The following is a 25525-nucleotide window of genomic DNA, read 5'->3' as shown; positions in this document are numbered from 1 at the left end:
GCCCAGCACACTTGAGAAAGGCCTGGAATTACTGGCATTTGGACCAGTGAGAAGGTTTCAGGACTCAGGAAGAAACTGAGCCTATGTCTTCCTATGGTCCCGCTGGCTACAGCATGTCCCAATCTGTCTCCCAACTTCTGCCAGAAATGCCCATCTTTCCCGCTCTAACCTGTGGGACCCCTTAGACCGGTGGGGAGTCATCAGAGGATGCAACACCTTGTGTTTCCTTACCTTCTCCCCAGGTCCATCCTATCTCCGATGAGACACATAAGCTCCAAATCCTGACTTTCTTTAATACATCAGGGCCAACACCTCACCCTGCCTCCCAACTAGTGTTCCTGCCTAGCTGGCTCAAGGTGTTTCTCCTCCCACTGACGATGGTGGCGGCGGGCGGGGTGGAGGGGAGGATTTCTTCTTCTTCTTCTTTTTTTTTTTTTTGATTTTCAACAGTTTGGGCTCTTTTCTGCTTGAAATACTGGTAACAATAAGATTTCTGTTTTAAAATATAGGACTTATTATTATTTAGGCATGGCAGGGCTGATAGATCAGGAGGTGACTGTTTAAAAAGACAGTTCCTCACAGATCCCAAAAGAAGGAGCCATGCCACGCCAGGCGGGGGCCGTGCCAGGAAGCACATGGGCAGGTCAGAAGGCAGAGGAACCGAGGTTCACACGTGGAGGGAAAAGCCTCTGTGCGGTTTCCACAGGAAGGCACCGTGAGGCGGGGCAAGCAGCCTGAGGATTGGCAGGCTTCCTTCTTTTTCTATTTCATTTTAGACAGCATGTATAAATTTTGGTAAAATGCCTCTGTCACACTGAGCTCCATTTTGGGGAATTTGAAGGAACAATCTCTATCATTTCAGTTTATTTATGAGATTGTTTTATTTCTCTCTCTCTCCTTGTACCCACTTTGGAATTTATATTTTCCCAGAAATATGTTTACTTTATCTAGGTTATCAAATTTATTAGCACATATTCTTTTTTTTCTGACTCATGACTTGTCCAGTACTTCTACCTTCCTGTTTATTTTTTCTCTTCATGAGGATTGCTATTGATGATTCTACTGCTATTCTATAACATTTAAACTTTTCTAATAATTTCCATTTCTGTTTCTTCCTGTTGTCTCTTGGAAATGTTCCTGGAGCTGTTCTGCCAACAAACTGCTTTGTGATTGATCTGTTCTTAATTTCTCTATAAAGTATTTATATTAAGTATTATATTTGTGGTCTTTATTTCCATTTGATTCTTCCTCAAAATTGACAGTTCCTCCTTCATATTTTCTTTTAGCCATTTTGATGATATTTATTAAGTTTATTATACATTTTCTTTGCATCTCTCCAACCCATTTCTTCTGAGAGATCTGGTACTATCATTTCAGCTTGTAGTCTTTCTTTTATAAATATGTGCTACTTGGATGTCTGGTAAGTTTGCCCTGGGAAGTCAGCTGTCTTGCCTCGAATGTATGCGAGTGTGTGTGTAGACAAGGTTGTAAATGTATGACGCCTAGGGGGTTTCACGTGGTGGGATGTAGGGTCTGAAGAGGGAGAGGGACAGGGTGAGTGGGTGCCCTGCACAGAGTCACAGCACCACTGTCCAGGATGGAGCCATGTACTTGCCGCCTGCAGGCCATTTGACGCTACTTCACCTTCTTCCTGGCACCTACCCTTTGCAAGAACGGTTCTCTGGTCATTGTACCGCCTAGCGCTCACAGTGTGAAGATGAACTGAGGAGGACGAAACAAGCAGCAGCTGATGTGTTCCCCTGTCTCTGTTCATATACTGGCTTCACACTTGCTGGGCTCCAGCAAGACCATTTTCTTGTTCCCCCAACAGCCACTCGGGAGTGGGTTAAGCCTGATATTTAGAGTCTCAGAGTGACACGGGAAGAGAGAATGACCCTCCAGTTTAATACAAGATTAAAGAACATATCATTCCCCAACTGCCCCGTTTCCCTGACTGTGACTTGGTCCTAACAGCTGGGCTAGACGTTTACTGAAGCACACTCTCACTCCCACTATAAGGCATCACCAGACGGGCTGAGGGGAAGCAGAGGCCCCTCCACTGCCCCCAGCTCAGGAGCCCGCATACATCACACACACCCTTAGGGCTGAGCCAGCTGAGCAGGGCTTTCCGGGGCCTTGGAGCTGCAAGCACAGCATAAGCACACAGTCTGGGGGAAGGAGCCTTACAGGGCACCCAGGGGATCTGTGCGCTAGCCTGCCAGTTTTGAAGCTCAAGGACTTTAGACATGAACTTTCAGGGACTTCATTTCCAACACATCTGCCTCTGGCCCACCAGGGACCACCTGAGGAAATGCCACCAGGCTGGAGGAGGAGTCCTGCAACCACACACCTTCCAGCAGCCCCAGCACTACCATCCCTCTGCCCCACACCCTTCCTCTCTGCAGCCCAGGGGACCCTGCCTCAGCCCCTCCAACCATGCCAGCCCGACCCACAGCTGCCAAGGCACTGCAAGCAAACGATGCCTCCTCAGGGTTGCACAACTCGAGAATGATGACCTGTGCACGAAGAAATGCTCTGTGTCCAGGAAGGTTCCCTTGGCAACTTTCTAGGGGAAGTGGCCTGGAGGGACTTTCCCCGGGCACCAAGGCCACTGCTTCCCACCCTGTGACCCCTGCAGAGAAGGCTCAGTATAAGTACCATCCACCTGTGCCCAGCAGGCAGGGACCAGCAGGTCTGCTCCACTGGATATCAGGTGAGGGACAGCTCCATGGAGGGAGTTGTTTAAAGAGAAACTTACTCTGCTCTCTCTTTCCCAACCAGATGGTAATTCCCTTGCAAAGTAATGAGTCTGTTTTGTATTTGTCCTGTATGTGGTCTGTGCTGGCAGAGTGGCACATGTGAGTGCTTTTAGATTAATTATAGGCTGCTTTAGGGAGGGACAATTTGGACCCATCTGTCTTTTTCCCCTGTTGAGGCCACCTCAGTGACCTCTTGACAGTCTTGGGTTCAGGGCTGAGGCACTTAGTGAGACCCTACTGCAGTGTCTCCTGGATGGGGATGGCAGGGGAACAACCAGGCTCTCTTGGACGACAAATCCCAAGGGGGAGCCCCAGTCCTGTCCCTATCTCCCTGACCCTCTCCTTTCATTTCAGCACGATGAAGCTTTTCGCAGGCCTCATTTTCTGCTCCTTGGTCGTGGGAGCCAGCAGCCAGTGGTATATGTTCCTTGGTGAGGCTGCTCAAGGTAAGGGGACTGGAGGGCTTGGCATCTGTGGGCCACTACGGTGCACCCCAAGCTCTCACAGGGGTGGGCCACTGTCTGAGCTTGTGTTGCCCTAGGCTGTGGAATGTGCCAGGTGTTTGGGGGGCTTTTCATCAAACCAATTGAAAACCACAGGATTTATGTCAATCAGCTACTGGAGAAAAACCGTTCAACAATCCCAACTGACAAGCTAGTTTGAATAGAAGACGTGAGATAAGCCTGGAAATGGTATAAAATTTCCCTTAGGTCCAATTGCATGAAGTATGATTAAAACTACCCACTTTCCTTGTCCTCCTCTCCACTGTCTTCCTTCCTTCCCTCCTTCTGTCTCCTAAGTGGATAATTCAGAGAGACTTGCAGCTTACCTCTTATGGTGCTTCCTGTGCTCAGTGACACTGTCCCTGGATTTGCTGTTTCCTTTCCCTCTCTGGCTGTTTAAAGGACAGAAAAGGAGAACTAATAACACATATCGGCCTGCATGAAGAACTCAGCGCTTTCAGACAATTTTGGGTGACCACCTTGCTGGTGTGCCCGGTTCTGAGGACTTTTCCATAACACTTTCAGTGCTAAGTGGAACCATTCTAGGCACACAGGGACAGCTCTGGTCAAGCTTGAACGGGTGGCCTCTTACTCTTAACTGCAGACTGTCTCGGTGAGGCAGGCATCTATCCACACTTGAGAGGGAGAAAACGGAGTCTTAGAGCAGCCAGGTCCATTGCCCAGGGCCTAACTGTCAGTCAGCGGGTGGCAGCAGAGGTCTGAACCCAGCTGTGTGTGAGGCCACAGCTCTTGCCAGGCAGATGTGTCTGAGTACCACTTCCTGAAGCGTGGTGGTTCTCACTGGGTTCACCTGGGGAACATTCAAACTCCTGGTGTCTGAGACCCACCCCAGAGAGTCTGAGGCCATCAGCCTGTGGTGGCCCAGGCATCACCCATCAGCGTCCACAGGTGCTTGGAAAGCGCAGCTAAGGCTCGGAGAGAGAGAACCGCAGCTCCGGGCTTGCTTCCTGAAGCCACACGCATCATCAGTTCAGTCTCTAGAAAGTTTCCTAAACTTCATGTTGCCCTTCATACTGGTTATGGTCAGGTGGCTCAGGCCACATTCCGTGCATCCTGCTGCGAGGCCACGTTTTCCTAGTGTCGGGGCAGAAGCTGTATGTCTCTGCCTTTCTCAGAATCTGCCTCCATGCCACCACCTACCCATCCAAGTCCTGGGTCTCATCGTATGTAGCTTCACTCCACAACAGAGGCTCTCATCCAAGGACGTGTCAGTGTCCTGGGGACATCGGGCATGTCTGGAAACGCTTTTGGTAATCAGCTGGGGCGTGTGAAGCTGCATGAGTGGGTGGAGGTCAGGAATGCTGCACAGCACCTGTACTACTTATGCCAGCCCTGAACCCCAAAGCATCGGGCCCACAGTTTCAGTCGTGCTGACTAGAACCCCAGCTCAGTAACAGGAGCACCTCCTCCCTCCTTTAAACAGATCCCACAGAGCCCTAGCAGGGGAGTAAGTGCAGAAGGCACCACAGGGGTGAGCCCAGCAGGCACAGCACAGTGTGTTCCGCTAACACCACTCTCACTAGCACTCCCAGGAGCAGCCACCTGACAGTAAGGGGAGTTCTTCTCATGCTGTGGTAGCCAAGGCTGAAAGTGCATCAGTGGAAGGCTTTTCATTCCCTGATTCTTCTCTAAGGCATGTCACAGAGTTTCTGCCCACCCTGATATGCCTTTTGCCATGTCCTTTCCCTCCCAGGGGCGTGGGACATGATGAGGGCCTACTCTGACATGAGAGAAGCCAATTACAAAGATGCAGACAAGTACTTCCATGCCCGGGGGAACTACGACGCTGCCCAGAGGGGCCCTGGGGGCGCCTGGGCTGCTGAAATGATCAGGTACCCGGGGCCCTGGGGCTACAGGGCTGGGTGAGCAGAGCTTGGCTGCCTTTGGGCATCAGGAGGCGGTGGCCCTAGAGAAGGGGCCATTGGGGCATGGATTCCTCCTCCTGCCCATACCCCCACCCTCTCCATCCATGCCCAGTGCAGGGCCTGGGCTGCCGGCAGAGCCAGGGTGTGGCTGGTATAGAGGTGGGGGCCCACCCCCAGGAGGCCAAAGTGACAGCCAAGGATTCCCAGCCCTCACCTCGCCCAGCATCGATGGGGGGGCGCGGGTATCCGCCTGGGCTGAGATGGGCTGTGTCCGGGCAGGCTCAGTGTTTTAGCCCCTCTTGCCTGGGCCCCTCTCAGGTCACTAATTCCTTGGGAAGAGGAGGGGCACGGAGGGCGGGGCTGTTGTTTGGCAGCCCCTGACTGTTGTCCACCTTTACCTCCTTTCCAGCAATGCCAGAGAAGATTCTCAGAGAGTCACAGACCTTTTTAAATATGGAGACAGTGGCCATGGAGAGGAGGACTCGAAGGCCGACCAGGAAGCCAACGAGTGGGGCCGGAGTGGCAAGGACCCCAATCACTTCAGACCCGCTGGGCTGCCTGCCAAGTACTGAGCGTCCACCTCACGCTGCTCCCAGGAGGCGGGCTGAGGGCCCCCTGAGGGCTGGTCCCGAGTCACTGAGTTCATGTTCTCAGAAGCTGGTGGAGGGGGCATAATGGGTGCCTAATAAATGCTTTAAAGGATTGAATGTTGGAAAGTGTGTGTTGTTCTTTGGTCTGAGGACTGCTTGTTTGGCAGCAGGGGGATGGACACCTCATGAAGGCTGAGCGGGTCGGTGCCTGTGAGGCTGGAATCAGACCCGCTCCCCTCGCCACGCCCCTCTGCCTGCTTGGCTGCTATGTCCAGGCCCTTCCGCGTCAGGCCTCCCCATCCCTAGGATTGTGTCCTGTCACCTTCTCTGCCCACAGCGTCTCTTCCCCTTAGTTTTACCCCTCCCGGTGTCTGTCTCTGGGGGCCGGGGACACAGCAGGGGGAGGACGGGACCGCGGAATCCTGCTCCTGCAGCAGCCACCTTGGTCTTCCGTTCATCTCTCAGAAACACCTACAGATCCGGTCACTGACCAAGGTCTGTCCACGCGGCCTAAGAAAGGCTTCCGAGGCAGTTTCCCTCCACTCTACTTTCATTGCCTCAGTTCTGGCCGAACTGATGTAGTCACCCCCTCACTGTGACTGTTTCCTCACGCCTTCTGTGCTTCAGCTGGCTCACAGTTGTGATATGAATACAAAAGGGGGTTCAGGGTAGAGAATGCCTCTCTTAACATGGGTCCAGGCAAGAGCAGAAACCAGGCTGTAATTTGAAAAGGAATTTTCACATAAGGAATATTATCTGGTAACACGATGAACCTCTAAGGAATAGAGAGCATGAGAAGGTAAAATTTGAGTAAGGGTGCTCCAGAAGGTTGAGATCTAGAACTTTAATATTAGACCACATTGGATGGCTGATAAAGTTTGCTGTGTGTCGCAAGCCAAAACTGACAATAAGTCCCCCAAGGTGGTACCAATGAAATTCTGCAGGCAATCGCTCAGGTGTGCAGTTGAACTATTAAGAATGTGGCAGGGTTCCTGCAGACTCACTTGGAGGCTGCCCACAATGGGTCAGAAACTAGAATGCTGTTGAACTTTCTGGAAGGCAGCTGTGGAAGGCAGTACTATGTACTGAAATGTGTTCCTCCCAGATATGCTAAATCCTGATTTTCAAGGTGTTTGTATGTGGACTAAGGTTAAATGAGGTCATAAGAGTGGAGTCCTGCCAGATAGGATTAGTGTCCCTGTAAGGGGAGATGAGCAGAGAGCTCACACTCTCTACCATGTGAGGAGAGAACTCAAAGGTGGCTGTCACAACACAGTAAGATAGTGGCAATTGTACGTCATCTAGGAAGTCGTCAAAAACATTTAACTTGTACTTTTGCTCCCTATCAAACGCACTGACCAAACACACTTAGACATATCCTGCACTGCTTTCAGCCTTTTGCTAAAGGAGGATTCTTCAAAAGTAGGAACAGTCTGGGACCCAGAGTTGGCTCAGGTCTCCTAAGAATGGGGTGAAGGGCCCTGGGTAAGGGGGTCCCCAACACACTGCCCTGGGATCGTCTGTGAGACAGTGTTTGTTTAACAGGCACCGTCTCATTCATCTTGAAGAGAAAGGTTGTTACCTGAAGAAAACCACCCACAGTGATAGGGGCAAATTTGGTACTCAAATCCACATCTCCATAACCCAAGAGTGGAAGCTACTCTGTCTTGTGATAAAATTACTGATAAGACCAGTGAGCAAAGGGAATGGATAGGGACAACACCCAATAAGAAGATTGCTATGGCCCAGATACTTGGAGAATGGAAGTTTGAGTCACCTCTACACACCAAACAGAGACGCAGAGGTGAGCTGGAATGGGTGGCGGAGGAATGAGCTGGAATGGGTGGTGGAAGAAAGTAGGTGTGCATACCAGCCACGGCCACGTGACTGGCTGCAAACTACTGTAATGGTTTTGAGTACCTCTGGGATGTGACTATATGATTGTATGTATTACCCGAATATTTTTTTCTTCTCTCTTCTTCCCTTACCATCATAATGAATATGCATTATTAGTAGTTAATTGTACGGCTCAGTGTTTAAATTACAGTGCTAAAATTTAAATTTCAAAAAGGGAGCTTGATTCACTACAAGAAGAATATCATCCAAAGATAAAAAGGAACCTTTAACTTCTTTGGGGGGAAAGATTGGCATGTTTCCAGTGTAAGTGGGATAGGGATATCATGTTGGGAAGGAGCTTGACTTTCCTATTGTCTTTATTTGAAATTAAGTGTGATTTAAGGAAGTGTTCATAGGTGCCAAGTTGACAAAGGGTAGATGTGATGGGTTTGAAAGTGCAAACTTGGCTAGGCTGAGTTACACTTCCCAGAACTCCTTTCCCTTACGTTTCTAGTTAGGGTGGATATCGAGAGAGATTTGGCTCCCTGAGCAGGGCTTCCTCCAATTTTACATAACCTCATATCAGTTAAGCCCTTTGAAGCTCTCTGGAGGACCAACCTGAGGGTTTGCCATCCCTGTCTCTGATGTCTAAAGGAGCCGATGAGAAGTAAATGATGGGGACGATACTTCTGTTAACACCATGCAGGATAATCCCAGTCTCCCCAACATAACGGGAGAACATACCATAATCATTCAACATCCAATAGAGTGGAAACTATTGGAAGCCGGAGAGCAGGTCGTAGAGGGAAGACCAGCCCATCTTGTGAGCAAGATCACCACAGAGAACCTGGCCAGCTACATCTGCGAGGAGCTACAGGGGGTCCTGACCTGCAGGGCCAGGCTGCACCCAGAGAGAAGCACAAATATGATCAGTTAGGCTGCAGCGATGAGATCAAAAAGCCTGACACTAAACATGGTCAAAATCGCCAAACAGGAGGCCACAGTACTTCCTTCTAGGTATCGAGAGAGATTTTGCACAAAACTTGGAGGGAAACGGGGCCGCAGCCATGTTGTTTTCACACGTGGAAGGCTGGTGCAGGGGCACCAGGGTGCTCGTGCATGTCACTGCCTCCCTGTCGGCTCATCTCATCTGCGTGAGGCACCATCGGGGCCTGCGGCTGCTCCCCCTTCCCTTGGATACTCCTTCAACATCTCTTACTCCTGGACCAGGCGTGCATTCCGCTCAACGGTGAAGGGAGACAACTCCTGAAGAACTCCATCTCATGACAACTGCGGGCACTGAGAAAGGGTGACATGAGTTCTGGGGGTTCTCGCGGGCTTTAGCTCCTGCTCCTGGGTTCTAACTTGTTCTGCACATTTCAAGCTCCAGCGTCAGACAGACCAACAACAGCCTTCCAGAAGCAGTGTAGCCAGCACCCACAGTAGTGGTAAGGGACCAGCCCACTGACAACTGCACATAGAATCTTCTAAAGGCACTGCTTCTCTGACTGAACTTGCTCAGTCTCTGCATGCAGAGTCAGTACACCAAAGTACTGCCCAGTCTCCATGGCTCCCTGAGCAGGGCTTCCTCCAATTTTACATAACCTCATATCAGTTAAGCCCTTTGAAGCTCTCTGGAGGACCAACCTGAGGGTTTGCCATCCCTGTCTCTGATGTCTAAAGGAGCCGATGAGAAGTAAATGATGGGGACGATACTTCTGTTAACACCATGCAGGATAATCCCAGTCTCCCCAACATAACGGGAGAACATACCATAATCATTCAACATCCAATAGAGTGGAAACTATTGGAAGCCGGAGAGCAGGTCGTAGAGGGAAGACCAGCCCATCTTGTGAGCAAGATCACCACAGAGAACCTGGCCAGCTACATCTGCGAGGAGCTACAGGGGGTCCTGACCTGCAGGGCCAGGCTGCACCCAGAGAGAAGCACAAATATGATCAGTTAGGCTGCAGCGATGAGATCAAAAAGCCTGACACTAAACATGGTCAAAATCGCCAAACAGGAGGCCACAGTACTTCCTTCTAGGTATCGAGAGAGATTTTGCACAAAACTTGGAGGGAAACGGGGCCGCAGCCATGTTGTTTTCACACGTGGAAGGCTGGTGCAGGGGCACCAGGGTGCTCGTGCATGTCACTGCCTCCCTGTCGGCTCATCTCATCTGCGTGAGGCACCATCGGGGCCTGCGGCTGCTCCCCCTTCCCTTGGATACTCCTTCAACATCTCTTACTCCTGGACCAGGCGTGCATTCCGCTCAACGGTGAAGGGAGACAACTCCTGAAGAACTCCATCTCATGACAACTGCGGGCACTGAGAAAGGGTGACATGAGTTCTGGGGGTTCTCGCGGGCTTTAGCTCCTGCTCCTGGGTTCTAACTTGTTCTGCACATTTCAAGCTCCAGCGTCAGACAGACCAACAACAGCCTTCCAGAAGCAGTGTAGCCAGCACCCACAGTAGTGGTAAGGGACCAGCCCACTGACAACTGCACATAGAATCTTCTAAAGGCACTGCTTCTCTGACTGAACTTGCTCAGTCTCTGCATGCAGAGTCAGTACACCAAAGTACTGCCCAGTCTCCATGGCTCCCTGAGCAGGGCTTCCTCCAATTTTACATAACCTCATATCAGTTAAGCCCTTTGAAGCTCTCTGGAGGACCAACCTGAGGGTTTGCCATCCCTGTCTCTGATGTCTAAAGGAGCCGATGAGAAGTAAATGATGGGGACGATACTTCTGTTAACACCATGCAGGATAATCCCAGTCTCCCCAACATAACGGGAGAACATACCATAATCATTCAACATCCAATAGAGTGGAAACTATTGGAAGCCGGAGAGCAGGTCGTAGAGGGAAGACCAGCCCATCTTGTGAGCAAGATCACCACAGAGAACCTGGCCAGCTACATCTGCGAGGAGCTACAGGGGGTCCTGACCTGCAGGGCCAGGCTGCACCCAGAGAGAAGCACAAATATGATCAGTTAGGCTGCAGCGATGAGATCAAAAAGCCTGACACTAAACATGGTCAAAATCGCCAAACAGGAGGCCACAGTACTTCCTTCTAGGATGCTCAGCAGCAGGGACAGGGCACACAGCAGGGCACATATGACAGCTCACGTGTGTCTGGGATGGTGGCAGCAGTACCAGATGGGCCACAAGACTGACAGGCAGCGCTCCACACTAATGGCGCTGAGGATGCTCAGGCTCACGAGGTAGGCGAAGGTCAGCACAGGGAAGACAAAGCTGGGGATGCACCTGGAGGTGGAGTGGAAAGAGCCCATGAGTTCCTCCAGGGCAAATGCAGTCTGGAAGGACAGGAAAAGGAAGTCGGCCCCTGCCAGGTTAAGGATGGAAACGGGAGAAGGCGTTCCTCCTCAGGCGGGAGCCCAGGAGCCAGAGCACAACCGCGTTTCCTGCCAGCCCACCCAGGGCAGGTATGAGGGTCAGCAAGGTCGGGATCAGGGACTCCACAATGGAAGACTCCGGAGGGGCCTGGTCACTTCCGTTCACTGGTGTGAGTGCGCTCGCCCAGCCTGGGATGGTGGGATCCACGCTCAGAAACCCTCCACTGCTGCCCCTGGGAACACAAGAATGATGAATATAGCACTAACTATATAATCACAGATTCTCAGGGCCCCCGCTCTGTGGGAAACACTGTCCCCGTGTTACAGAGGAGGAAGGGGAGGCTTGCACAGACTGAAGGCCACACAGCCTTGGGGACCTGGAACTGAAATTGAAACCCAAATCTCTGACTCGGAAGCCTGGGCTCTCTCTACTGTCTCAGGGACCCACTGCTGAAGTAGGAATACTCTGTAGTCAAATTATTCCCTATTCCCCCTCCCCCAACCAGTCACAGACCGGAAGTTATAGACACAAATATAGACCACCGCACACGTGTGGGCAATATGTTATTACTGACTCTATATAAAGGCCCCACCCAGGGCTCTGGGCTGCACGGCTGCACGAGAGCAGAGGCTGGAGTAGTGGCAGCGCTGAGGACAGTGACTGAGAAAGAATATCTTAAAGACAGAGAAGAAAATTCTGGCACAGTACCTGAGAAACCAGGAGAGGGCTTTGTGCCCAAATACTACTTCTTATTACTTCTTTCAAGTATTATGGAGTTTGAACATTTATATTTTTTAATTTGCCAGAATTAACAGCTGGATCATTTGGACTCCCTTTCTTACCAGTGGGTTTCAGTCCTGGTAAAGTTCACTCTTGTTTCAGCGAGACCAAAAAATGACAGTGGAACGTTGTTAGAGTGAAAGGGTCTATACCCAACTTTATTCCCAAAGTGGCAGGCCAAACACTGCAGTCCCATCCGCTTCAGGGCAACTCTGCATGCAGCAAGCCGGTCTCTGCCTGTGGGCCACTCCACTCCGCGCAGCCGTCTCAGTCTCTGTCCTCCACGGTGCCACCACTCCAACCTCTACTCTCCTGCAGCTGTGCAGCCCAGAGCACTGGGCGGAGCCTTTATATAGAGTCAGTAATAACACATTGCCCACACGTGCGCGGTGAGCAAGCTGACCAGGGCCAGGGGAGAATCCTGGCCATAGGAACATTCGTTTTCTCTACATGCCCCTTACAGAATGTAAAGAATGCGGCATTCCTTCATTCACAATATTGCTTTTTTAATTGTTCTTCAGTTGGTCTGTATATCCACTGTTTTCAGTCTTACCTCCTCTGACTTCAATTCATGTACCTCATGCTGCAGCCCTTTAAACCACTTGATCATTTTTAAACATGTCATTTGAATACAGAACTATTTCAAACATTCTGAAAAGTTCTTCCATGTGCTGAATCAGGAACTTTGTAATAGCAAACACATTGTGTGTCCCAGGCATTGTTCCAGGCTGTGGAGTGTTGGTGGGAACAGCAGTCACAGACAGGACTGAGCTTCCCCAGAATGTGGGTGGGAAACGACAAGAGAAAAGGGACAGGCTCTGCACTGGGGTCTCTGTCTGTGGGAAGTCCGGAGGAGCTGGATCCAGCAAACAGCCTGAAAAGGTACAGCTATTTTGGCAGGAGTGAAACTAGGAGAGCTGGTGTTCCCGAATCCTAACTGCCAGTTATTGATCAGTAGCGTCAGAGGCTGCCGAGTGGGTGACCTTGGATCAGCAGTGCGGAGTCTTCTCAAGCCCATCAACGTGGTTGCAGAGGAAGAGTGGCCTAGAGGACCGAGTGGGGCGGGCGTGAGAGAGAACAGCAGGTGTGGATGGGAGTCCTGGACACCCCAGACCTCAACTGAAACACTAATGCACCCACGAAGAGAGTTAGAACAAGTGGCTGGACCAAATTTGCTGTATAAACCATCAACTGTGTTTCTGGAGAGAAAACAAGAAATTAGAAGAAATAATAGAAAAGGAACCCCAACCACTTTGGATAAAGAAGAGTAATTAAGGCATTGAATCCTTCAATTAAGGCCTCAATAAGTACAGTAGTGTGTACTGACAAATACATAGAAAAACTGATCCTGGGCAAAAGCCTCAGAATTAGACACAAATACACACAGTGATTTAGTATATGTAAAGGTTGCATGTCAATCAGTGGGTAAAACATGGACTGTTCAGTGAATGGAATTGGGACAACCAGGTGGCCATGCTGAAAAATAAACTTGAAAATATTCTTTATATATGATATTAGGGCAAATTCCAAAGATACTAAATAGTTTTAAATAAACAAAAAAATATAAGAGTACCTGGAGAAACCATTGGAAAATTCTTTAATAAGTCAACCTGTAGAAAGTCTTTCCAACTTAGCACAAAGTTCCAAAGACATTTTAAAAAATGAATTAAAATAGGAAAGACACGAAGAAAAAGAAAATTTTGGCACATGAGCCACCATAATCAAAATAAATAATAACTGGAAAAAATATTTGTAACTCATAAAGTTCTGATTTTTCCTATATAAAAGTTTCTTATAAAATGATAAATTAAACCCAATAAGCCAATAAAGAAATTAAAGTAAAATACAAAGTATGAATTCACTTTCCTAGAAAACATAAATGGCTCTTAAATGTAAGAAAAGATGTGGAACCAAATTCATAATGAGAGACGTGCAAATTAAATTACACTAAGTTATAATTTACTTACCAGATTTTTAAAGACCAAAAAGTTTGAAAGAATGCTATATGGGACATGGGGTGGGGCAAGGCACTCTCACACATTCCTGGTGGAAATGAAGGTTGATAGAGCCCCATAAAGGCAATTTGCAATATGTATATAAACATATATAAAGAATCATACTTTTTTCTCTGTAATTCCTTATTTAGGAATTTATCTTAGGGGTATATTTGTGTACATATGTACAAGGTCAGTAAATGCAGGATTATTTGCATTAACAAAAGGCTGGTAACACCCAAAATGGCCATCAATACTGTATGCATTATGGCCCTTCTATACAATGAAATACTGTGTAGCTGTATAAAAAGAATGAAAAAATTGACATAGGAGGACCTCCAAGGGAGGATATATTGTTTAAAATAAAAGGGTGCAGAATAATGTATATTCGTATGAAAGGGACAAACACACACAGGATTTTTATCATTATCACGTCTACCGTCCAGAAGACCATGCTCACTCCCTCCCTTCTGTTCTCCCAGAATCACAACTTCATTACCCATCCCGACCAGCCTTGCTTGTCCTGCGTCCCATGCTGCCTCAGAGAGAGACCCTGAGAGAGAAAGAAAGACACATCCTTTGCGGCAATATTGATCGCCTCTTAGAGGATACGATCCATATGCAATACTCTGGGAAGATTTTTTTCCAAACGGGTGAAACTGGAAAGACACACAGGAGAAAGCCGAGAAAGACCCCTGTCCTCCCTCACTGGATTTTGCAAATACAGCTCTCCCGTGTGATACCAGGAACTAAAAAGAGAAGAAATATGGTAATAAGGGAAAAGCTGCCAGAAAATAAATGCGTTGGAAGCCTCAATTTGAAAGAAACTACATGAGGATAAGGAAAATACCACTAGTCAATATGCTGCTTTGTTTTATTTACCCAGAAGAATTGGGCAAGAGAGACTTTACCAAGACACGTTGCTGGACTTAGGCCCTCTCCTCCCATTAATGCCAAAGCCAGGAGAGATACCAGCTACTGAATTTCAGCTGGAGAAAAGACTAGAGGTGAGGGTCTCTTCCTGGGTGTAGTTTTCTTGTTTTTCTCTTTTGAGATCCTTTTCTCAAAATAATTGCATCATTCCAATGGGGGGAAGTTGTGTTTCTATTCATTATGTGGGTCAGAGTGGGGCCTAGTAGGACCTCGGGAAAAGCTTGTTGATTGACTTTAGTCTGTTTTATTGGGTGGCAAATTGTCCACAAACCAATAAAACTTTGGAACTCTCTTCTTATTCTTTCTGCAGATCTGGGGTGAGAATGAAGGGTTGGTTTATGCTTCTTTTTAAAGCCCACTTCAATCTGTCCTACAATAATGATTCTGAGAAGAGCAAATGGAAATTGAGAACCAGGCTGTGTTTGAAATTCAAAATCCCAAAACATATGTCTATTTGGGTGGTGATTCTCCAACCCTCTCCTTCTTTCACTTCAGCACAATGAAGATTTTCACAGGTGTCATTTTCTGTTCCTTGGTCTTGGGAGTCAGCAGTGAAAGCTGGTATTCATTCTTCAAGGAGGCTGTGCAAGGTAAGGGCGCTGAAGGTTAGAGGCCAGAACCAGCTCGCCCCAGGATTCGCTCTGAGCAGAGGCCACACACACCCCGAATGTGAGCACTGCTCACGACAGACACGTTGGGGCCCTGACCAGTGGGTCGGAGCAGGAGTGTTTCTCCTTCCGGCTGGTCCGACACAGCACCCTCCACGGGACTCCCCAGACCAGCGGCCAAAGGTGCTGTGGGCCCAGCCTGTAATTAATTGCCGGTGGTGTGCAGACGGGTCAGTATTTCCCTGTGTTTTGGGGCAGATCCTTGTGGGAATTCACAAATGGCAAATTTCTCAGCCTTGCAACGTAAATGTGAATTCAGTATGTCCCCGGAGGTAGAGCGTCCAGGATGAGGATGAGCTGAATAAACATCGTGCCTAGCCACATAGGAACTCCTATGCACACAATAAAAAGAGCATATTCCCACGGATCAGCCATGCTAGCACTGAGGTAGGGCCAGGAAACAGACCTTCCATTTAGAGATGAAGCTTACTGGCAGGTTGTTAAAATGGGTAAATTATGTTGTCAATTTCTGCAATATTTTCATCTTCAGCTGTTGTTATTAACTTTGTTTTACTTTCCCTATTCCTTATTCAGTGCTCTTCCTTCCTTTATGTAGGTCCAAGTTTCTGACCTTTATTATTGTCCTCCTTTCTGAAGAATATTGAAGAATTTCACGCAAGGCAGGTCTACTGCCACCAAAATCCCTTAGTCTTTGTCTGTCTGAGAGTCTTTATTTCTCCCTCAGTTTTAAACAGTAATTTCACAGGATAAGTCTTCTAGATTGGTGGGTTTTTTTCTGTCAACACTTAAAATAGTTCACTCCATTCTCTTCTTTCTTGCCTGGGTTCTGAAGTCAGATGTAATTCTGATCTTTGTCCCTTGATAGGTAAGGGTTTTTTAAATCCCCTGGCTTCCTTCAGGACTTTATCTTTGATTATCTGTACATGCCTAGGTATAGCTTGTTTCTGTTTTGCCATTTGTCCTTGCTGTTCTCTGAGCCTTTTGGACCAGTGGTTTGCTGTCTGACATTTCTTGTTGGATATTCTCAGGCATTGTTGGAAATAGTTCCTTTTTCCCTTCTCTCTCTCCCATCCTTCTGGCATTGCCCCCAGGCTCAGGTCACACCTGTTGTGTTTGTCCCACATGCTGGGATAGTTTGTGCTGCTTTTTCAGGCTTCTCTGCTTTTCGGTTTTTGAGGATTGTCCTGACAAAGCCTCTCCCGCAAAGATTCTTTTCTCAGCTGTGTCTGCTTTACTAACGTGGCCAGCAAAGGCCCTCTTCATTCCTCTTCCAGTGGTTTTTATCCGCAGCATTATTTCTCTCTCTTGGGACTCGCACCTCTGTGCTTGCAGGCCGCCTGCTGACCCACACAGCCCTTGGCACAGCGAGCACGGTTCTCAATCCCCAGTCCGCTTATTCCAGCGTCACCGCCACGCTGCCTCGGACGCTGCTCTGTCTCCTTTACTTGGCGTTTTGCAGTTCGCATGCTTTGCCATTGAGTCCTGATGGCTGGACATGGTGTTCTGCGTAAAAAGAATGGTAACTAGGACGTCAGTAATGTGGGGGCGAGTGGTGAGGGGTCAGGACAATCCGACCTGCTGTAACTGCGTCTCGGTCATTTCCTGCGCCTGTGCCTCCGGACCGGGAGCTTCCCGAGGGCTTCTCAGCATTTGGCTCCCCCGTTAAGGGGGGCAGGATGACCAGAGTGGGCTGGAGGACAGGCCTCGTTATGGGGGACACCGGGCCCTGGGGGTTCCAAATGGGTCCTTCTCCCTCCCCCTGCTGGAGCTTTCTTCTATGGAATATTTCTCACTAATTTCACATGTTAATTATTTTGTGTCTGAATCTTTAGAAGGGCTTTCTTCTTTCCTGATGCCTGCTTGACATTGATTCCATGTTTTTCAGGTCCATTAGTTTTCTCCAAGCACCTGACAGATTTTATCACTGGGTGGTAGCAAAACCCAAGAGACTCATTTTCTTTGGTATTGTGCTAAAAATAGCCTCAGTCATTTGTTCAAAATGCCAATTCTCGCCCCACTCCACCTGTTCTTGTGCCAGTACCAAATTGTCTTGATTACTATGGCTTTGTAGTAGAGCTTGAAGTTGGGGAGTGAGATCACCCTACTATATTCTTCTTTTCCAGGATTGCTTTGGCTATTTGGGGTCCTTGGTGTTTCTATATGAGTTTTTCAATTATTTGCTACAGTTCATTGAAGAATGTTGCTGGTAATTTGAGAGGGATTGCATCAAATCTGTATATTGCTTTGGGCAGGATGGCCATTTTGATGATATTAATTCTTCCTAGCCATGAACATGGGATGAGTTTCCATTTGTTAGTGTCCCCTTTAATTTCTCTTAAGAGTGACTTGTAGTTTTCAGGGTATAGGTCTTTCACTTCTTTGGTTAGGTTTATTCCTAGGTATTTTATTCTTTTTGATGCAATTGTGAATGGAATTGTTTTCCTGATTTCTCTTTCTGTTGGTTCATTGTTAGTGTATAGGAAAGCCACAGATTTCTGTGTGTTAAGTTTGTGTCCTGCAACATTGCTGTATTCCAATATCAGTTCTAGTAGTTTTGGAGTGGAGTCTTTAGGGTTTTTTATGTACAATATCATATTATCTGCAAATAGTGACAGTTTAACTTCTTCTTTACCAATCTGGATTCCTTGTATTTCTTTGTTTTGTCTGATTGCCATGGCTAGGACCACTAGTACTATGTTAAAAAACAGTGGGGAGAGTAGGCATCCCTGTCTAGTTCCCGATCTCAGAGGAAAAGCTTTCAGCTTCTCGCTGTTCAGTATAATGTTGGCTGTGGGTTTATCATATATGGCCTTTATTATGTTGAGGTACTTGCCCTCTATTCCCATTTTGCTGAGAGTTTTTATCATGAATGGATGTTGAATTTTGTCAAATGCTTTTTCAGCATCTATGAAGATGATCATGTGGTTTTTGTCTTTCTTTTTGTTGATGTGGTGGATGATGTTGATGGATTTTCGAATGTTGTACCATCCTTGCATCCCTGGGATGAATCCCACTTGGTCATGGTGTATGATCCTTTTGATATACTTTTGAATTCGGTTTGCTAATATTTTATTGAGTATTTTTGCATCTACATTCATCAGGGATATTGGTCTGTAATTTTCTTTTTTGGTGGGGTCTTTGCCTCGTTTTGGTATTAGGGTGATGTTGGCTTCATAGAATGAGTTTGGGAGTATTACCTCCTCTTCTATTTTTTGGAAAACTTTAAGGAGAATGGGTATTATGTCTTCTCTGTGTGTCTGATAAAATTCCGAGGTAAATCCATCCGGCCCTGGGGTTTTGTTCTTGGGTAGTTTTTTGATTATCGTTTCAATTTCTTTGCTCGTAATTGGTTTGTTTAACTTTTGTGTTTCTTCCTTGGTCAGTCTTGGAAGGTTGTATTTTTCTAGGAAGTTGTCCATTTCTTCTAGGTTTTCCAGCTTGTTGTCATATAGGTTTTTCATAGTAGTCTTTAATAATTCTTTGTATTTCTGTGGAGTCTGTCGTGATTTTTCCGTTCTCATTTCTGATTCTGTTGATTTGTGTTGATTCTCTTTTTCTCTTAATAGTTTGGCTAGAGGCTTATCTATTTTGTTTATTTTCTCAAAGAACCAGCTCTTGGTTTCGTTGATTTTTGCTATTGTTTTATTCTTCTCAATTTTGTTTATTTCTTCTCTGATCTTTATTATGTCCCTCCTTCTGCTGACTTTAGGCCTCATTTGTTCTTCTTTTTCCAGTTTCGATAATTGTGATGTTAGACTATTCATTTGGGATTGTTCTTCCTTCTTCAAGTGTGCCTGGATCGCTATATACTTTCCTCTTAAGACTGCTTTCACTGCATCCCACAGAAGTTGGGGCTGTGTGTTGTTGTTGTCATTTGTTTCTATATATTCCTTGATCTCTATTTTGATTTGTTCGTTGATCCATTGATTATTTAGAAGCATGTTGTTAAGCCTCCATGTGTTTGTGAGCCTTTTTGTTTTCTTTGTAGAATTTATTTCAAGTTTTATACCTTTGTGGTCTGAAAAATTGGTTGGTAGAATTTCAATATTTTGGAATTTACTGAGGCTCTTTTTGTGGGTTAGTGTATGGTCTCTTCTGGAGACTGTTCCATGTGCACTTGAGAAGAATGTATATCCTGTTGCTTTTGGATGTAGAGTTCTATAGATGTCTATTAGGTCCATCTGTTCTAGTGTGTTGTTCAGTGCCTCTGTGTCCTTATTTTCTGCCCGGTGGATCTATCCTTTGGGGTAAGTGGTGTGTTGATGTCTCCTAAAATGAATTCATTGCAGTCTATTTCCCTCTTTAGTTCTGTTAGCATTTGTTTCACATATGCTGGTGCTCCTGTGTTGGGTGCATATATATTTAGAATGGTTATATCCTCTTGTTGGACTGGGCCCTTTATCATTATGTAGTGTCCTTCTTTATCTCTTGTTACATTCTTTGTGATGAATTCTATTTTGTCTGATATTAGTACTGCAACCCCTGCTTTCTTCTCACTGTTGTTTGCCTGAAATATGTTTTTCCATCCCTTGACTTTTAGTCTGTGCTTGTCTTTGGTTTTGAGGTGAGTTTCTTGTAAGCAGCATATAGATGGGTCTTGCTTTTTAATCCATTCTATTACTTTGTGTCTTTTTATTGGTGCATTAAGTCCATTTACATTTAGGGTGACTATTGAGAGATATGTACTTATTGCCATTGCAGGCTTTAAATTCGTGGTTACCAAAGGTTCAAGGTTAGCCTCTTTAGTATCTTACTGCCTAACTTAGCTCGCTTATTGAGCTGTTATATACACTGTCTGGAGATTCTTTTCTTCTCTCATTTTTCCTCCTCCATTCTTCATATGTTGTGTGTTTTGTTCTGTGCTCTTTTTAGGAGTGCTCCCATCTAGAGCAGTCCCTGTAAGATGCCCTGTAGAGGTGGTTTGTGGGAAGCAAATTCCCTCAGCTTTTGCTCGTCTGGGAATTGTTTAATCCCGCCATCATATTTAAATGATAGTCGTGCTGGATACAGTATCCTTGGTTCAAGGCCCTTCTGTTTCATTGTATTAAATATATCATGCCATTCTCTTCTAGCCTGTAGGGTTTCTGTTAAGAAGTCTGATGATATCCTGATGGGTTTTCCTTTATAGGTGACCTTTTTCTCTCTAGCTGCCTTTAAAACTCTTTCCTTGTCCTTGATCCTTGCCATTTTAATTAGTATGTGTCTTGGTGTTGTCCTCCTTGGATCCTTTCTGTTGGGGGTTCTGTGTATTTCCGTGGTCTGTTCAATTATTTCCTCCCCAATTTGGGGAACTTTTCAGCAATTATTTCTTCAAAGACACTTTCTATCCCTTTTCCTCTCTCTTCTTCTTCTTGTACCCCTATAATACGGATATTGTTCCTTTTGGATTGGTCACATAGTTCTCTTAGTGTTGTTTCATTCCTGGAGATCCTTTTATCTCTCTCTATGTCAGCTTCTATACGTTCCTGTTCTCTGGTTTCTATTCCTTCAATGGCCTCTTGCATCTTATCCATTCTGCTTATAAATCCTTCCAGGGATTGTTTCACTACTGTGATCTCCTTCCTGACATCTGTGATCTCCCTCCGGACTTCATCCCATTGCTCTTGCATTTTTCTCTGCATCTCCGTCAGCATGTTCATGATTTTTATTTTGAATTCTTTTTCAGGAAGACTGGTTAGGTCTGTCTCCTCAGGTGTTGACTCTGTGATCTTTGTCTGCCTGTAGTTTTGCCTTTTCATGGTGATAGATGTAGTTTGCAGAGCTGGTACGAGTGACGGCTGGAAGAGCTTTCCTTCTTGTTGGTTTGTGGCCTCCCTCTCCTGGGAGAATAGTGATCTCTAGTGGCTTGTGCTGGGCAGCTATGCGCAGACAGGGCTTCTGCTTTCTGCCTGGCTGCTATGGAGTTTTATCTCCTCTGTTGCTGTTTGCGTTCCCTGGCTCAGGCTGCAGCTCCAAAATGGTGGAGCCCTGTTGGAGGGGGAGTGGCTGGGAGGCTATTTATCTCCATAAGGTGACTCTGTGCTCCCTGCTGCCCAGGGGGTTAGAGTGCCCAGAGATCCCCAGATTCCCTGCCTCTGGACTAAGTGTCCTGCCCTGCCCCTTTAACACTTCCAAAAAGCACTCTGCAAACCAAAACAACAACAGCAACAAAAAATAATTAATTAATTAATCAATTAATTAATTAATTATTTTAAAAAAAGAAAAGCGCACGATTTTCTTTGTCCTCAGGCACCGGTCTCAGGCACCCGCTCACCAGTCTTGCTGCCCTGTTTCCCTAGTATTGATGTCCCTGTCCCTTTAAGACTTCCAAAAAGCACTCGCCAAAAAACAAAAAAAGAGGAAAAAAAAAAATGGCAGCTTCCGCTCCCGTTTCTTTGTTCGCCGGCATCAGCCTCAGGCACCCGGTCACCAGTCCTGTTGCCCTGTTTCCCTAGTATCCAGGACCCCACACATGCACTGTGTCTGCGCTCTGGTCTGGATGGCTGGGGCTGGGGTTTCAGCAGTCCTGGGCTCCCATTCCCTCCCTGCTGACTCCTCTTCTCCCGCCAGGACATTGGGGGAGGGGTGCTCGGGTCCCGCCGGGCCAGGGCTTGTATCTTACCCCCTTCGTGAGGCGCTGGGTTCTCGAGGTGTGGATGTGGTCTGGATGTTGTCCTGTGCCCTCTGGTATCTATTTTAGGAAGAGTTGTCTTTGTTATATTTTCATAGATATATGTGGTTTTGGGAGGAGATTTCTGCTGCTCTACTCACGCCGCCATCTTGGCTCCGCCCTTCGCAAGCCTATAGTGACAGTTTTATTGCAGGGCAGCAGCCCCCTCTGGGAGGTCTCTCCCTGCCTGCTAAGCAAACCTCAACCCAGACCCAGGAGGCAGGGTTCTTGAGTCTGATGGGGAAAGAATTCTAGAACAGGTCAAAAGAGTGCCAGTAATAAAGGAATTCACTAAAGTGAGAGTAGCAGCAAGCATCCAGGAAAAGTGATCCTTTTACTTGTGCCGCCATACAGGACATAGAAAGCAAGGAAGAACGGAGGGAGAAAGGGAAAGTTCACTGAACTCCTGGTCAGCATAGGGCAAATCCCTTGCCCGCTCCCCAAGTCAGGCCACCTGGAGTCCAGTGTCCATTTGCTCTGCATGGTACGGGAATTACATCCTTACTACCCCAGAATTAGGGGGAGCCACGGGGCGCTGGATGGAGTGAATTTATGTTCTGAGAACATCTCAAGCAAGGAAAAGCATGTGAGTAAATGGCTGCATTTCCCTCCAGGTCACCCAGGCTATGAGACAGCGCAAACCCCTCCTACTCAGAGGCTCCCACAGCCAGAACAGAGCGAGAGAAGGTTGAGGTTAAGCCTAGAAAGCTGAATGAAGCAGCAAAGGGACAAAGACATTTACCACAGGCGGTGGGTGTCTGTGGGTTCTTGTCTTTGTCAGCAAAATAATTCAGAGACAAAGTGCAATAGGCTTATGAAACAAGACATTTTTATTTAAAGAGAGAGTGCACATTCAGAAGGAAGTACAGGCAACCTCAGAGAGGAGCTGCACTTAGAGCTTAGGGTTTGGGGTTTTTATAGGGTCTTTGGGTAGGCATCAGTGTAAGGCATGATATATACAAGTAATTCATAATTTCTTAGAGTTTCTCTTACGAATAAGGTTCTTCAGGTGATTGCCTTGATCCTTTCTCTGCACTTTTTACATTCACACTCCTGAGGTCTGGCTCTTGTCCTGGTTACAAAGTTACTTAATTGATTAAGGGGCTGGAGTATAGGAAGAAGAGCATATAGATTAAGTTAAAGGATCAGCAGTCTAAGTAGCTTTTACAGTGGCATGACCTTGTCCCAGTTCCCTGCTGTGTTTCAGTTTCTTTTTCATTGATTTATAGTATTACATTGTATAAATAAACTTCAATTCATTTGCCCATTGTAAGTTGTTGGAATTAGACTTTTTATATTGTGGGCTCTTATGGATAAATCTGCAATGGACACTGCTGTACATGTACTTTGGGGACACAGCTCACTGATGTTGGGTGTTTCTTTCCAGGGGTGGAAATGTAGGACCATAAGGTAAACATACAGGTTTAGCTTTAGTAGATACAGCCAAACCATTTCCCAAACTGTACCAGCTTATACTACATCAGCAACGAATGAGTCCCAGTTGCACCACATCCTCAACACAACTGGTATCGCCAGTTGTTAAAGTCGTGTCGTTCTGGTAGGTGTAGAGTGCTAATCCCATCGTCACCACTACCCTTCATGAAGCAACAGGAGAAGGAAACCAACTGGCAGCAGGTACTCCCACATCCTAGGCATTTGATACGCCTTATCTCATTTTCTCCACGAAAAAGGGGGATATTATTCTCCCAGTTGAGGGGTGAGGAAACTGCAGCTTCCTTGACAGGGCAGAGGGGTAAACACTTACCTGAAAGGGCCATCCCTCCAGGTAAGCCTGATAACACAGGTCCGAAGGAGCTCCCTCAGGCAACCTCACTGCATCACTTACTGCCTGTTTCAACATTATCTCTGTGTCTTTTATGCCTCTAACAGATTCATTCAAGTAGAGTGTCTCATCCTCAGGTGGAAAGGGTGTATTTCTCTTATGGACTCTTGTAGCTGTGAAAACATGGAACCCCTTCTCTCCCTGAATCCCTCACATAGTCCCTAAATCATGCATTTGTAGCATCATTCTCCATTGTTACATCCCTAACATGACTGTCACCTCTTCTTGGTATGTGGTACACAGCCCCATGTCAGACACAGTCCAGGGCACCAAGCTCCCCCATTCCTTCAATTCAGGTCCCTGAAAAGTACCCTCATTACCATTACCCAGGGAAGACACCCCACAGTAGGGAATAGTCACCTCACTCTATGACTTTTTGTTAAGAGCCAAAATCTGAAAAGTAATGGAAACTTTTCATTCCTTCACTTTTCCAGTATATCACCAAGTTCATTTTTGTTATTTTGTTTCCTTTGCAGGGGCTTGGGACTTGTCCAGAGCCTATTGGGACCAGCAAGTGGCCAATCATCAACATTCAGACCAATATTTCTATGCCCGGGGAAACTATGATGCTTCAAAAAGGGGCCCCGGGGGCATCTGGGCTGCTAAAGTGATCAGGTAACTGGACTCCTGGGGAGGCGGGTGAGGGGCAAGCAGACTGTTACAGAGAGTCAAAGGGCCTGAGGCTCCTCCATCTCCTGCCCCTGTCCCCAGGGTCTGGGTGCCCAGCAGAGCCAGAGCAGGGCTGTGTGGACGTGGCTCATCCCAAAGAGACAGCAAGTGGTCTCTACAGAGCTCTGTAGCAGGGCACGGAAAGACCAGCTGAACTCAGGCCTTTGCCAGAGTGGGTGCCTGCTCTAGCCCCTCCTCCTTGAGAAGGGCTCCTCCAGCCCCACTGAAAGCCCTCCTTGGGTGGGAGGGAGGAAGGGAGCTGGGCGTGGAGCTGCCTCACGTGCACAGTGATGATCTGCCTCCCTTCCCCCCAGCCTTGCCAGGGACTCTCTGCAGGGACTCTTCAACCGGTACTACTTTGGAAGCAGCAGCAGAGGCTTGGAGGACTTACAGGCCAAACGGAAAGCTGAGGAGTGGGGCCGGAGCGGCAGAGACCCCAATCACTTCAGGCCTTCTGACTTGCCTAAGGAATACTGACCCCCCTGCTCACTCTGCTCCCATGGGAGCAGGACGTGCACCACCCACCTCTCCCCTGCAAATGGGACACAGTGTCCCTGAACTTGATGTCCGCAGGACTGGTTCAGGGCACCCAGAGGTACCCCATGAGTGTTTGCCAAATTGAATTTGTTGATGGAAACTGGAAACTTGAAGACACACTCTCTGGAAGAGTGGTTGTGTGGTGCCATATGGAAAGGATTATGTCAGGATAACAGAAATAAACTAGGACTGAACGGGGCAAAACAGGACATGTAGTTAGTTACCTTACCTCTTAGTCAAGCATACAAACTATTATCAGACCACATCTCCCCCTTGCTTAAAATCCTTCAATCAATTCCCATTTTACTTACAATGAACCCAAGTCCTTATTTTGGCCTAAGAACCTGGTGTGATCTGTCCATGGCCACCCTCCAGCATCAGCTCATGCTACACCCTCCCAACAAAGCAGTCTGCAGTCCAGTCCCACCAATAAGGCAAATTTCTGTTTGCCACAAGGCCTTTCCACATGACATTCCCTCTACCCAGAACACGCTTCTGCTTGCTTTTCACATGGCTGGCCCTTTCTCATCCTGTAGTTCTCTCCTGAAATCACTCTGTTCTG

At 47.2% G+C, this 25525-nt stretch overlaps 2 protein-coding genes and 1 pseudogene across 2 annotated transcripts; 2 read left to right on the top strand and 1 right to left on the bottom strand.

Moving 5' to 3' along the window:
- The first annotated feature begins 2562 nt into the window (after positions 1 to 2562).
- Positions 2563 to 5855, top strand: LOC108389114 (serum amyloid A-2 protein). Its single transcript, XM_017647684.3, has 4 exons — positions 2563 to 2713; positions 3114 to 3205; positions 4977 to 5115; positions 5558 to 5855. Exons 2-4 carry the CDS (start codon positions 3118 to 3120, stop codon positions 5718 to 5720), a joined length of 390 nt encoding a protein of 129 aa, XP_017503173.1. The 5' UTR covers positions 2563 to 2713; positions 3114 to 3117; the 3' UTR covers positions 5721 to 5855.
- A 4710-nt stretch (positions 5856 to 10565) lies between these two features.
- LOC140844638 (mas-related G-protein coupled receptor member X2-like) lies at positions 10566 to 14237 on the bottom strand (annotated as a pseudogene).
- Positions 14238 to 14555: 318 nt separating this feature from the next.
- Positions 14556 to 25080, top strand: LOC118974068 (serum amyloid A-4 protein-like). Its single transcript, XM_073216299.1, has 4 exons — positions 14556 to 14710; positions 15132 to 15226; positions 24234 to 24372; positions 24741 to 25080. The coding sequence occupies exons 2-4, from the start codon at positions 15136 to 15138 to the stop codon at positions 24901 to 24903; spliced, it is 393 nt and encodes a 130-aa protein (XP_073072400.1). The 5' UTR covers positions 14556 to 14710; positions 15132 to 15135; the 3' UTR covers positions 24904 to 25080.
- The last annotated feature ends 445 nt before the right edge of the window (positions 25081 to 25525 follow it).

This window comes from Manis javanica, chromosome 11 (assembly GCF_040802235.1).
Source record: "Manis javanica isolate MJ-LG chromosome 11, MJ_LKY, whole genome shotgun sequence".
Taxonomy (NCBI): Eukaryota; Metazoa; Chordata; class Mammalia; order Pholidota; family Manidae; genus Manis; species Manis javanica.
The sequence above is the reverse complement of the archived record's forward strand: the minus strand, read 5'-3'. Positions and strand labels throughout refer to the sequence as shown.

Coding starts and splice junctions, on each gene's coding strand:
- LOC118974068 (XM_073216299.1), top strand. CDS start 15,136: ATGAAGATTTTCACAGGTGTCATTTTCTGTTCCTTGGTCTTGGGAGTC. Junction 15,227..24,233: donor CTTCAAGGAGGCTGTGCAAG/GTAAGGGCGCTG, acceptor TTTCCTTTGCAG/GGGCTTGGGACTTGTCCAGA. Junction 24,373..24,740: donor TGGGCTGCTAAAGTGATCAG/GTAACTGGACTC, acceptor CCTTCCCCCCAG/CCTTGCCAGGGACTCTCTGC.
- LOC108389114 (XM_017647684.3), top strand. CDS start 3,118: ATGAAGCTTTTCGCAGGCCTCATTTTCTGCTCCTTGGTCGTGGGAGCC. Junction 3,206..4,976: donor CCTTGGTGAGGCTGCTCAAG/GTAAGGGGACTG, acceptor TTTCCCTCCCAG/GGGCGTGGGACATGATGAGG. Junction 5,116..5,557: donor TGGGCTGCTGAAATGATCAG/GTACCCGGGGCC, acceptor CCTCCTTTCCAG/CAATGCCAGAGAAGATTCTC.